The following is a 14,532-nucleotide window of genomic DNA, read 5'->3' as shown; positions in this document are numbered from 1 at the left end:
ACGTACGTATCTTTTATTTTATTTGGTTAACATTATGTACATAAATAATAAAATAAAAAAATTTACTTAATAATTGATTTATAGTACATCGAAAAAAAGCTGTTAAACTTATGACCTAATTTCATCAAAATGTTGTAAAACACTACGCTAAGTAAAGATTCTCCACTGTTAAGTATTGTCAGGGTTTGAATTATTAAAATGCACTATTAATTTATTTGAACTAAAACTGCTCAGGCGTATATAAACACCATTTTATTCTACTTTATTACATTCGTAACGGCTCGTTAACAATACTGTTTAGAATCAAACCTCATTCATACGTTAAGTATCGTAAATAAAAAGTAATCTTGTCTATGGTTGTATACATTTCGCAAATCGTTGGTTCTACTTTCGACTACGTTTCAGTGCAAGTACAAAATACGATTGAGTTTATGTTCACTTTCCGGCGGCGATTTCCTTCATCCTGTTTAGAGCGGAGCCCGCCTTGAACCAGGATATTTGTTGCTCGTTCAGCGAATGGTTCAGCTTGATACGATCAGTGCTTCCATCCTTGTGTTTGATCTCGCAGTCGACTTGCTAATAAACGTTATCAAATTATATAATATTAGTTTTATAAATCGATTTACGAATGCACATGAGCAAAAAGGCAACAAGTATAAATGAATACTCACTATCTATGTACTGGCTTACAAGCCTTCAAATAAAACGAAAGCAATGAGAAGTATACATGTCTTACGTCACACTGAGTGGCATGAGGCTAGGATTCCATTCGAATAAGAATCATATTGAATCGTAAGTTTTCATGGAACAAGGTAGAGGATAGCGGATACTACCTTTCCAGGTGCGAGCGAGTTCAGGCCGAGCAGGGAAATCTTGTCGTCGGGCTTGATCTTGTCGTAGTCGGCGGCGTTGGCGAAGGTCAGCGGCAACAGACCCTGCTTCTTCAGGTTGGTCTCGTGGATTCTGAGGAAGAAAGCGGTCGAGGATCAGCACAGCGTGCCACAACGGAGCGGGCACTGATAGCAGCGCGAGTGAGCGCACAGACCTGGCGAAGGACTTGACGATGATGGCGCGGCCGCCGAGGTGGCGCGGCTCGAGCGCGGCGTGCTCGCGGCTGGAGCCCTCGCCGTAGTTCTCGTCGCCCACGACGCACCAGCGCACGCCGGCCGCCTTGTAGGCGCGCGCGGTGGCGGGCACGGCGCCCCACTCGCCGCTCACCTGGTTGCGCACCTTGTTCAGCTCGCCGTTCTCCGCGTTCGTGGCGCTGCGGGCCGACGTTACGGATTACGGACGGTATAAACTGCTTAATACCTTACTAAAATAGTGTTGGAGTAATCGTTGTGAAATAGCTTTTTCCGAGTTGTTCTATATTAATTGATAATTCCGTAATAATACTTTTGGACTTACGTGATGAACATGTTATTGGAGATGTTGTCGAGATGTCCTCTGTACTTGAGCCAGGGTCCGGCGGCGGAGATGTGGTCGGTGGTACACTTTCCCTTTACCTTGATGAGGATCGTCAAGTCCGTAAGGTCCTTGCCGTTCCATTTGTCGAAGGGTTCCAGGAGTTGCAGGCGGTCGGAGGAAGGTGAAACGTCCACTTGAACCTCTGAAATTTATTGATTTATCATATGATAAATGCCAAGGAAATAGTTTTAGTAGCCCAGTGGATGGAACAGAATATTAAAATTACTTGGTGGTAGAGCTTTGTGCGAGTCTATTTGGGTACCCACTTATCAAATATTCTACCGACAAGCAGCAATACTTTATAATATTATGTTCTGGTTTAAAGGGCGAGTGACCCAGTGTTCTTGTCAAAGATGGTAGCCTTAAAGTACCAATATATATATAAGCAGTGGTGATCATTTACCATCACGTTGCCCAAATGGGCAGATGCCTGTACGCATTCCTTAATGATATTTTTGGTTTAAAATTAGCTCAGTCTCGTGGCGCCCAAAATTTAAAGTAATATAAATAAACCAGTATATATTTAGGGATGTTACTCACTCGATCCATCAGCGGGCGGGTGTTCGTAGGTGTCCTGGCCGGGGTCGAATCCCTTGGCGGGCAGCTCGTCCGCGAACGGGTCGGACAGCTTGAACTTCTTGCCGTCGGTACCCGTCAGCTCGTCGGTCACGGGGTTGAAGTCCAGGCGACCTGCGAATTTAGGTATCATTGTAAAATAAAATTAATAATTGAAGTAATGTGATAAATTATAACCACACACACACTTTCTCTTCTTTATAAGAAGTTTAAGCGTAATATATTCTGCCATTAAACATTTATTTAACGTAAGTGTGTGTGTGTGCGTGTGTGCGCACGCACCGGCGAGCGACAGCGCGGTGACGAGCTCGGGGCTGGTGACGAAGCAGTGCGTGGCGGGGTTGGCGTCGTTCCGGCCCGTGAAGTTCCGGTTGTACGACGTGACGATGGTGTTCTTCTCGCCCTTCTTCACGTCCTTGCGGTCCCACTGGCCGATGCACGGCCCGCATGCGTTCGCCAGCACCTGCGAGCGGGCAGGTTACGCGATCGTGAATATACAGCCAACACTTCCCCACCCGGGCTCGCTATGTGGGTTCTCACAGATTCATTAATTAAATTTGCATTTCATAAGTTAAATGAACACAGTGAATGTATTTAATAACAAATGATAATTTGTCACAAATATTATCTCGAGAGCTGTGCGAGAGGATCTGGTAACGCTCCCGCCGTGGACCGTGCGAGTGGGGACTGGGGGGCCAGTCGCGGCTCACCGTCCCGCCGAAGTCCCGCAGCGTCTGCGCGATGCCGTCCCGCTCGATGGTGGCGCGCACCTGCTCGGAGCCGGGCGTCACGTTGAACGGGATCTTGGACTTCAGCCCGTGGCCCAGCGCCTGCCACACGCGCCACGTTAGTACACGCTCCAAATCTTTTATATTTTATTAGACATTTTAATATATTTAGAATACTTTATTTATTTAAAGATATCAATTCTAGTGTACGGTGTAAGTTATGATGATATATTTCTGTCGCTATTGTATATTTTTGGATAAATGTATCCCATCCAGGAATATACATAAAGTATGAACCTCTCGGACGATACTGGCGCAGCGACCCATGTCCTCGTACGAGGAGTTGGTGCAGGAGCCGATGAGGCCCACGCGGATGTCGACGGGCCAGTCGTTCTTCTTGGCTACATCGCCGAGCTTGGAGATGGGGTTGGCCAGATCCGGAGTGAACGGGCCGTTGACGTGTGGTTCCAGGGTCGACAGGTCGATCTCGATAACCTGCAACAGTGATTCCAGCCCGGCTATCAATAGCAAATAATATAAAGTTACTACTATTACATGACAGAGTTTACATTTGCAGTCAAGTTAAAAAATGTTGACAATAAAGGTACATATAGAGAACGGTATAGAAAATATCGCTGTCTCTTTTCACCTCTATTGTAAAGACTTTTCACTTACTGCAAGAGTAGCGTAAGAATGTTTTTCTAAGTTATACGATGGCGTCGGTATAATGGAGCAGATAAGCAATCGGACCGCATGATGTGTGTGGCGACATTTGATTTTAGATACTCGCTCAGTTAGAGGTATGATAAGCCAGATAAAGATTCGACGATGTTGCCGCACAGAATGCGGCGGGCCCAGAAACGAGCACTGTAATACAAGCGAGCGGACCTGGTCGTAGGGCGCCTTGGGGTCGGGGGTGAGCAGGTTCTTGTACTGGTTGGCGGCGGCCGCGATGTCGTGGCGCCCCGTGGACTTCAGGTAGGCCTCCATGCGGCTGTTGAACGGGAACACCTGCCGCGTACCGAGTTGATTTGAACATGAGTGCAATCATAAATCATCCAATCCAAAGTATTAGGGCACAAATTAAATTATTTTCAAATAATATGTTGATGTAACTTACACTGGTGGTCGCACCGATCTCAGCACCCATGTTGCAAATGGTGGCCATACCGGTACACGAGATGGAGTCGACGCCGGGTCCGTGGTACTCGACGATAGCTCCGGTACCGCCCTTCACTGTGAGGATGCCCGCTACCTTGAGGATAACATCCTTGGGACTCGTCCAGCCTTTCAGCTGACCTGGGAACGAGGTAATCTTGTTTGTTATAAAATCATCATTTATTACTTTCTGCATTTTTACCGTTCTATAATTTAAAAAAAATCCTTATTAAACTAATAAATAGCTCAAGCGACTGCAAAACCAACAAACCCGGTATTAAATACCATTTATTTAAAACTAGTTTTTAAATTTGCAACTATGGATAAATTATGTTATCATCTGAGAGTAGTGCCTAGTTTACGATAATAATACAAGAGACACGGTAGGTATTCTTCAGTACCACCGTATTTGTATAGATAAAATCTAAAACTGGACGACTCTATAAATCTAATTTTATAGTATTTTGAGCTACCGCAGCTATTATAATAGATGTAATTATATGACTGAGACCGGCTGGAACAACTGAATCTTAAATTTTAAGGTTCAATTAAAAATAATAAGAATACTAACTAATTAATTTGCATTAAAAACGAATGAAAATCTTTTAATGCCATTGGTATGCTAGTTGATTATATTTGAGACATCTTGGGTTATATCTGGACAACATGTGTGGTCTCAATCATTATTTGACGTCTTAACAAAAAACTAAAAATACCTTCGAATATAATTTTTAATTGTCTATTTTTAGAAGATTTGTTAATTTAATCATCCCCTTAGAAGGGGGAGCGGTTTGTCATGACCCCTATAACTTTTACATAATAGCAGTTATACTACTTAAAATATTTGTATTATAATATAATACAAATATTTGCTAAAAGTAATACAATTATTAATAGACAAGTACGTAATTTAACCTCGGTGTAAAAGCAAGCGCTTGAAGGATTTTTTATAATATCGCTCTTATCAGTGTGATGCGGGTGACATTGTACCAACAAAGACGAAAGAAATAATTGATACAACATTTACACAGCCTCGTTGGTGTAGTGATTAGATATAAGACTCTAGATCCAGAGGGCCTGAGATCAAACCCTAAGTCGAGCCGATAAAACTATATTGGGTTCTTCTGTAAAATAATTCTCAGTAACGGTCTGGATGTTGGGGACGTGTGTACATGTACATTCCCATGCCTCGGAAAGCACATAAAATAATTGGCCCTGCGCCTGAACTTTTTGCCGTCCCATCGAATTACGAGTGAGGGATTACCCTCTATTCCCTCACTGCAAACATTTGTGCGCTATAGTAGTTCCTGCTAGTTGCTAGTTGGCTGGGGCCTAGGCTGCCTTAGGATTGGAGGGCGTGACCGAAATCTGTCAGGAAAACATCATCATCATATCATTCACAAGAAAGACTAACCGAAGGAATATATTATAGCGACAAGTGAGCGCAAACGCAAGTTCCCTTTCTATTGCTTTCCTCTGATGATCGGATGGAACGTTCAGGTTTTTTCGGAAAAACGGGAGTTATATCTGGCAACTTCCAAATTCCAGGTTAGAATACTGAATCCAGAAACTCAATATCAGCCTGCAAAACTGGCCTCGAGACCTACGAGGCAGTCTTATAAACATCAGTACTACATTTTCATTTATATTTCAATTTTTTTTAAGTACTTTGGATACTTCGTCTACGTCTTTTAATATTCGTTCGAGTAAGAAAAGAAAGTTTATAATATTAACTTTGGTAGTTTTAATAACAGCAACCGCTCCTCGTCTCATTATCATTATTGATATTTGTTTATTATTAATGATAATGATATTATAAGTTTGTATCGGATTTCAAACACATATAATTATATAAATAATTACGCAATATCTATAAATAATATTCCATGAAGGTATTACCGTGTCGTATATACATTAATTATATATATAGTATTCATTTATAGTGCTGTTGTAAATTTGTTGGGGCACCGGATTTCTTAAGACGGGAGAATCCAACCAGTCTACTACGAAGGAACCAAGGTTGAGGCCTATATTGAGCTAATGAGGGAAATATTACAGTACCTTGTTTGAAAATAGAAACACACAATTTATTTACGAGTAAATTATTTTCCAGTGTTGCAATATTGTTGGAATATTAACCGCAAAGCCTTCTAATGATCGTAAAGAGAATGACACGTTACACGATGTTTTGATTCCGTAAACCATTACGTTAGTTAAGGTTAATTTTGAATTTTATGTTTTATGTTTATTTATTGAACATCGTTGTACGTTATAGCATAGACAGATTGTTCTAGGTCGTCACAGGTACGAAGGGTATTGTGGAACATCAGCGTTGGATTTTGAAGCCCAACTTGGAAACTGATGGGTACAGATACTTGGGACACGTAATAATTGCTTCTAAATCTTTTTTTTCTTTTTCTTGTTGTTTTATTACCGTATAAGTTGTTGGAAATTTGTGTGTGTATTTCGTCTGTGTTGCGTCATACGAACAGCTGTGCATACAACACGATTTTGAAGACGCTACATCACCAACGTCTTTAAAGCTAGCGGCCGAATCAGCCACAGCAGGCTTGATAACAGATTACACTGGCGGAGAATTATAAAACTTTAAATTTGTTTTAAAACATCAACCCCATTATGCAAAATATCTCTTTACGTAATAATATAAACGTATGAACACGTGTAGATATTATAATGATGAGTATATATTTGTATTATCTGTATATAATAAAAATAAAGGGGTACATGTTTTCTAAACATACAGTATAGTAACATTATAAATGCGAAAGTAACTCTGTCTGTTTGTTTGTTACGCTTTCACAGCCAAATTTGACGAAAATTGTCACGAAGCAAACTTAGATCTCAAAGAAGAACAGGAACTTTAACACCTACCGCCTGACGACCAATCCCTTAAACACGAGTGTAGCCGCAGGAGACAACTAGTATTATAAAAGATAAGTTTATAATCAGAATAAGATATATAAGGACACGTTTTATTTCGTAATGCTTTACTGAACACTACCAATAGTTATTGGTATATATATAGAAGTCGTAATATTTTCGGAGTAGCGTCTTAGTATATTATCACTTATTATTATGAAGTAGTTGCGTTTCGTAGTTTTATCAGCTTTAAATTTAAACTATTGAAGTGTCAAGCGTGTATTTAATTTTCTTAAAATATATATATAATAATACACACATCGTGTTTCTCTTTGCTCGTGTATAAGCGAGCCTATACATTACATACATAGGTATTTTAATTGAATGCGACCAGACGTCATTTGATAGCGCGTATCACATAATACGTCTTCATCGGGGCCAATCTAGATAAATTGCACAATTGAAACATACGTGCTAACTAGTCGATAGAACAGGCAAAGTAAATTTACTTTTATACTTAAATTGAATACGCTCTGCGTTACTTTTATCTGTAGTAATAATCATCAGTATATCAGTATATATATATATTTATACATATAGTATATATACTAGTGGCACAAGTTATTTGTTTCTCTTAAACCTAACAACTAAACTCAATATTACTAATATCATTTGAATTGTGAATTATAAAACAGACATAAAAAGCTTATAATAAAGAAAAATGTTGACTTTGTAGTTGTGGGTTATTTTTTGAATTTAAAATAGGTAGGCAGACTGGCAAATTAATGGGGAGTGGTCACCATCGTACACACTGTAAAAAATATGTATTACTTATACCGTCCATCGCCACTGCGCTACCAACCTAATATATTAAACCCCTTGTACATGTAGTAACCCTAGCCTGCTCACCTTTTAAACTGGAGCGTGACAGTATTAAGTTTAGCGGATTAGCGGTAGAACATGAGACGTGTGGTTCCTATTCAGGCGGGCTTGCACAAAGTCCTACATGCGAATAAAATTAAAATAAACAGACACAATTCCTACTAACAATATCATCTCGTCAAGAGAACGCTTAAATAACTATTCATTTGTTTTATTTTAAATTAATCAATGGTAAGTACAGTGTGGGGTCAAAACCACCGCCACAGGAGAATCATTTCTACGGCGTGTTTTGTTCTAATTTGTATATGATGTCTTATAGTTATTTTTAATCTGTTTCGCGATGTATAATCTTTAAATTACGTTAATTTCATTATATTAAGTATTCTCAGTAATACAATAACAATTAACATTTTATTTTATTCATATATCTGTGCCAAAATCGAGATGTTCTATTTCCATATTGTTTCCTTAATCTTAAGCAGTTAGGATTTCTTGAATTCTATATAGAATCATTAATTAGTATAATTAATTATATATTATTAGTATAAAATGATAATGAGTCATTATTGAATAATAATAATATAATCCATTGCATCCATTAGCCTATTGATCCGTAGATTCAAAGATCATCAGAAAGTCTAAAATACACGCGTTTATTTACACGTATTGCATTACTCGTGACACATACTTGATTCATTAAATATATTTCAAAACGTAAACAAACGATTAAATTACACGCGAATGGGACGTGGTTTGAAGTTGGTATAAATAACAATATTTTATAATGGTGGAAGTCAGGCGAGCTAATTGACCACCTGATGGAAACTGATCACTATCGCCCATAGACACTGGAACTCATTTTAAGAGCAACGATCGAACCATTTCAACCAAAAACAGCAATATACAAAATATTATTATTGGCGGTAGAATAATTGGTGCTTAATACCTAGACGGACCGAACACGGAGAAATTAGGAGTTAAGGCGATCAGTTTACGTAGTTTACGTAATTTGAATTCCATTTTAAAATAAACATTGTCGTCTTTTAGTTTAGGTAAGTCAAGAAGCGGATTGAAAACAAATAAAAAATTACAATAAAATTATCTAGAAAGACATTGATGAAAAATATCAAGAAAATGGAGAAAAAGTCTCTAGCTTAAAATTAAATATATATTTTCTTATTGACTGATTTGGATTCCTCACTTTCAACAGTAACTTGACCTTCAAAAGAACCGCCATGTTGACAACCGTTTTGTGCAAAGATATTTGTAAGGGGATAATGGGGAGGTGTTTTCGAATCGTATGAATTACATTGAAACAATATTAATATTCGTCTTGTTAAACTTAGTTTACCCTGCACAGATTTAAATATTTATCATCATATACTGGAATGTGTCGTCGTAACTGCGCTTTTATTTGTTATTTTTAGACGAATAGTTTACATAACCATAATTATCTATAACACTATTAACCTAGTGTAGATTCAGGAATATTAGATTTTAAATTTATTTCGTGTGTATGAATGTAATTATTACCTAATAGTTTTATAGATACTGTTTAAATTATACTAATGATTTTTAGTAAAAAGGTGTTGAAAAATAAAAAAAAAAAATCTATATATAACCTCTACCTATTCACGAACGTGGAGAGGTTTTATATTTAATTTGACATTTAATTAGTTTAGAATGTTCCCGATCACTACATTGTTCTTATCTAAACGCATACACGATTCGGTCGTTGGCGCTCTGCCACGGAAAAAATATCTCAGTATTTATAACTTTATATATTTTATACGCCGCTATCTATGCAACCGGCGCAATTCGGAGCCGGCGTTTTCACCTCTGAGATTACTTACACCACACACACATACACATTCTACGAGTTCAAGATTGTCTTTGAAATAACTTTGGATATTATAAATTTACATTCAAAAATCTATTAAATTATATTCTTCTAGCTTTTGAATATACATGTATTTTTATTCAATTGTATGTATGTATGTATGTATGTATGTTATTTTGTACTTTGTCCAAGCTTATCTGAAAGTGTTTAGTGATAAGAGAAAGTTTTATTCCATTTTTTGAACCAATTTAACATAATGTGCTCTGATATTATTATTAATAGATTCCTTAACGATTTATTTTATACAAAATATAATTACTATTTTAATTCTAATTTAATTAAAAGTAAAAAGTATCATATATAAATGTCTCATAGCTTTATTCCAACACACTACCCCAATGGGGGTGGGATCACATAAGATGGCAGATTACCATGCCACACATGCTGATATCCATTCAATATTATTCACAGTGCCCATTACATTTCAAAAATATATAAAAAAAGTTCTTATAGAACATCTCAACTTTTTTCAAGGAGTCCTTTATAATGTACTATTACTAGTTTAAACTGGTTATTCGGAGGTACCCACTTCTAATCTGAACAAAGTATATATAATAAGATAGACGTAAGAATCCGTTCAAAACTGTCAAAATCACAGATAAAATCTAATTGTTATATCAATAAAATAAAAAAAGATTTTTTTCAGATTACATTTTCATATTTGATTTGATAAATGTATTGATAGAAAATATCGGCATTCAATTATCGTCCATATTTCTACGAACATAAAGACGAGTTTCTATTCGTAGAAATAAGTTTATACAGGTAATTTCTAGAAAGTTCTTTTAATGAAAACATTTTATCCTTCAAACATAAATAGTTTTATTACGATCTTTAAATAATATAAAACCGAATCAATGATTAGATCATGGAAGAAAACAAATTAATGTATAAAGTAAATAAATCTCATAGAAATTGGTGCTAGGGCTTTGTGCAAGTCCGTCTGTGTAGGTACCACCCATATATCATATATTCTACTGCAGATTGGGGACCTCTTACCATCAGGTGGCTGGTTTGCCAGTCTGTCTACGATAAATATCTTTAGTGAAAATTATATGAAAATGAATATCAACTGCTTATTCTAAAACTTAAACTATCAGTTAGTGAATTTGGTTTGACTAATCTAATCGAATACTGAACACTCATTGGTCGGCGGACGCGTCATTTGCGACCGTCGGCCAATGAGCTTTGACTATAATCAAATCAGTCAATCGGGATTTGATCGGCGTTTCAGAAACTCGAGGGAAGTAGATAAGGTAGAAACGGCAAATAAATGTGAACAGAGCAGTACTCACCGGTAAGTTTAACACCGATGACTTTGGGGCACTTGAGTTCCCACGGGATGTCGGCCATCACGTCCACGGCGTCGGCGCCGCCCACGCCTGCAACACGCACCGCCACGCGCACGCACTACTATACTATACTATACTATACTATACGCCTGCACCACACCACCACACGCGGTGCCTATCGGCCCCACAGATTCCATTTTCTTCCAAACTAAGTATTCTATATATTTTTAAATATTTGTGAGAACACTATGACATAATGTATATTCGAAAATTATCTGCACTTAGTTCATTTACTTTATCTTTTTCTATTTATATATTTTTTATTTATTGGTACAGAGATTTTTGACTTTCGATATAAACTTATCTTATAACGCTTAAAACAACAGCACAGATAACTTATGTCATAGTTTAAATTAATCAAATTTTATACTTTTCTTTTAATTTTCAGAAATTAATAAGTAGTAAATCTTACCAATGCAAAGACCTCCAAGACCGCCTCCATTGGGTGTGTGAGAGTCGGTTCCGATCATCAGGAGACCGGGGAAGGCGTAGTTTTCCAAGATGATCTGATGGATGATACCAGAGCCTGGCTTCCAGAAACCGACACCATACTTAGCACCAGCTGTCTCGAGGAACTTGTATACTTCTTTGTTGATGTCCTGGACATTTGTATTTGTGATAAAAAAAATCATTGAAAATGATAAAAAAATTATACAAAATATGTATATTTTTAATGCCCTTTTGTGCAAACAAATATAATATATGTAGATGCATTACAACAAAATATGATGCTGTAACAAAAACCGTGAAAGTAAATGAAATACACCAGGCAAGCCATACAACATTGGTAACCAATCTTATTTTTTAACCTCAAGCTACAGATCTATGGTATATTTGACAATCGTTTTATATGCCCAATTACAATTGCTTATTTTATAAAGTTAATATTGACATTGAATTTCTAAGCAACAAAGTCGGCAATCATTGACATCAAAGAAGGGTTGTTATGTTCTGATATACTTATATAATAACTTAATCAACTAATAGCTTTTTAATTCCTCCAAAAAGCTGTAAAATTGCTTTTTCTATTATTTAACCTCCGCAGAGTATAACATGCCTTTTTTTAATTGCCAGGAACATTGCAAGTACATATTATATTATCATATATAATCACTCTATATATTATATTATCTATAACCTGAGTGGAGGTTACAATGCCAAGTGGACTTAAGGGTCAAGAACAAACAAACTCATTTCGGTTCCCACAAACTGTTTAGCTATGGAAGATTTTCTTTGGATATACGTTTTTGAGGCTGTCTGTACTACATGTACAGTCAACATGATGTTATGGATTGTCTGTTATATATATTCTCACCTTAGCTCTTGCCAAATCCTTTGTCCCACCAGTCTGCGCTTCAATCAAGTGATCGCAATGGATGGTAGATGGTACTGCGACTTTAGGTAATCCAGATGAAATGAATTGCAACATGGCCATCTGAGCAGTGGCATCTTGCATAGCAACGCGATCAGGTCGGAGACGTAGGTAACTTGTGCCACGTTCGATTTCCTGGACATTTTTTTTTATTATTAACAATAAAAAAATCACAATAACAATAAAATTCTAATAATAAATATCATTGAATCTAAAAACAAACAATAGTTAGTTTAGATGTTTATTTCATATACATTTTTTATAATAAATAGGATGGCAAATGGGTCATGTTATAGTAAAAGGTGACCATTGCCTTTAAAGATGTTTATCATGCCATGAATGCACCACAAAAACAGTTATACAAGTTATTGCAGTATGGCAGTAGGATAACTAATGAAGTGGTACCTTTTTGGCCAATGTCCCACTGAACAGATATAAATATATTAAGCTAAACGAGATTGTAGCATTTGAAATGTGTGAAACTGCAAATTGCGGCTACTTACATAATAATATTAAACATAGAACCTTCTCCAAAACACACTGCATCTTTTGGTACAATTTTTTTTATGAATATTTGTAATATTAATTTTTAATAATATGGATATATTCTTTTACTTCATAAATACTTAATTTATATATAAAGTCAAGTTTTTATAAAAAAATATGAATGATACTGTAAAATATAAATTTTGTCTTTGTTAATGGCTTTATTAAATATTTGATATCGGAGAGAGACAAACTACATAACAATTTAATGAATAGTAATTGACAAACAAACATACTATATTCACTGTATGTTGCTAGTTAAATTAGCATATAGCAGAATCAATGTCATATATAAAATTTGTCAACAGATTAAACAAAATACCTGAAAGGATATGAAATAAATTTTATACTTTTTGAATATGCACAACACTACATTCAACAAGTTAAATAAGTTTTATATTTATTGTCAGTCTTATTTATTTTAAAATGTATCAAGTCCTTGGTTAAGCTACTATTATTAAAAGTATTAGAATATTTACCTGTCCCTTAGGGTCATCAAGGTGAGAATACAGAACCTTTTCAGACAAGGTCATGTCACGACCTAACCTCTTCTTCACAACTTCCAAAGTCTTCGTTAATTTATCATATGGAAGTGGGACCTTGTCGAATTTCGACATAGCTACCTAAAACACATCACGATACTTTTAAATAACGATGAACGAAGCACAACACAAAATTTTCAGTTGCCATCTGATTACATAACAGTGTTATAAAATCACCGAAACACTAAGAAATACCACTTTTTTCATGGTTCTTGTGTACCTGAGCCGCTGCCGCGGTGAGGGGGGACACGCTGAAGCATCGTTTTTGGATTTCTACGAGAGCTAACCTCGTCCTGCTACCCTGAAAAAAAATATATTTCGATGACCCCATATTTTTTTCTGCTATAAGTTATTTGTATGATATATGTTGTGAATCGGATCCGGTTACAGATACATCTAACATAAATTGACCTCTGTTTAATTTACGTTTCATGACCTTTTTCATTCATACATGCTATCTTTAACTCGCTATGTTGATAACATCGTAAACAAATATAATTGATAGTGCAAATCCACATATGGGTAATTACGTGCAGATTTAAATTAAGTGGTTACACGCGTATAAGGTTTTTTAAAAAAATTACTTACTTGGCCATGCAAAACTCTCGTACAGTGAGCCATGGTTGCGGGACCTATGTATTTTAATATTAATTTATTAAATAAAACTTTTAATTAAATAAATATACGCAACATGGATTTGTTGAAAATATTACAACCGTATTTAAAGCGCAATTTAATTTTCTTTATTATTAAACCGAGGAACCACTTCAACCGCTACTGCGGAATAATTTGGCAGATTGATTTTGATTTGGCACTTGGAGTTTTGGCACATGTGTCGTGCTATGTTGTCAGCCGTAGCTATTTTGCCAAAATTGCTTGCAAAATAAGAAATCGTATACCTATTATAATATGATAACTAGTACTAATATACATTCAGTAATACTATTTTTGGCGACAGCAAATTAGTGAGATATATTTTTGAGAGATTTAACAATGAAGAATTAATTATTATGAGGTACATTTAATTTTGTTTATGTTGTATCTATAAATATACATATTTGCGTAAAAAGTTATTTTGGTTGAATAAGAAATATATAATTATTTTAAGTTTTAGTACTATTACAATAAA

The 14,532-nt window shown here is 36.1% G+C and overlaps 1 protein-coding gene across 1 annotated transcript; it reads right to left on the bottom strand.

Moving 5' to 3' along the window:
- Positions 1-235: 235 nt before the first annotated feature.
- On the bottom strand, positions 236-14,199 carry LOC125066094 (probable aconitate hydratase, mitochondrial). The gene is made up of 17 exons (XM_047674027.1): positions 14,120-14,199; positions 13,992-14,035; positions 13,624-13,704; positions 13,341-13,484; positions 12,259-12,450; positions 11,356-11,542; positions 10,887-10,973; positions 3,892-4,070; positions 3,660-3,782; positions 3,069-3,266; positions 2,754-2,873; positions 2,326-2,506; positions 2,008-2,157; positions 1,408-1,609; positions 1,046-1,264; positions 834-963; positions 236-576 (listed from the first exon to the last, which is right to left on the bottom strand). The coding sequence occupies exons 2-17, from the start codon at positions 14,022-14,024 to the stop codon at positions 436-438; spliced, it is 2,367 nt and encodes a 788-aa protein (XP_047529983.1). The 5' UTR covers positions 14,025-14,035; positions 14,120-14,199; the 3' UTR covers positions 236-435.
- Between the last annotated feature and the right edge of the window lie 333 nt (positions 14,200-14,532).

The sequence above is a fragment of the Vanessa atalanta genome, chromosome 8 (genome assembly GCF_905147765.1).
Source record: "Vanessa atalanta chromosome 8, ilVanAtal1.2, whole genome shotgun sequence".
Classification (NCBI taxonomy): Eukaryota; Metazoa; Arthropoda; class Insecta; order Lepidoptera; family Nymphalidae; genus Vanessa; species Vanessa atalanta.
This window is presented reverse-complemented; position numbering and strand designations above follow the sequence as displayed.

Coding starts and splice junctions, on each gene's coding strand:
- LOC125066094 (XM_047674027.1), bottom strand. CDS start 14,024: ATGGCTCACTGTACGAGAGTTTTGCATGGCCAA. Junction 13,485..13,623: donor TCACCGCGGCAGCGGCTCAG/GTACACAAGAAC, acceptor GATGTGTTTTAG/GTAGCTATGTCGAAATTCGA. Junction 4,071..10,886: donor CATCGGTGTTAAACTTACCG/GTGAGTACTGCT, acceptor CCTCGTTCCCAG/GTCAGCTGAAAGGCTGGACG.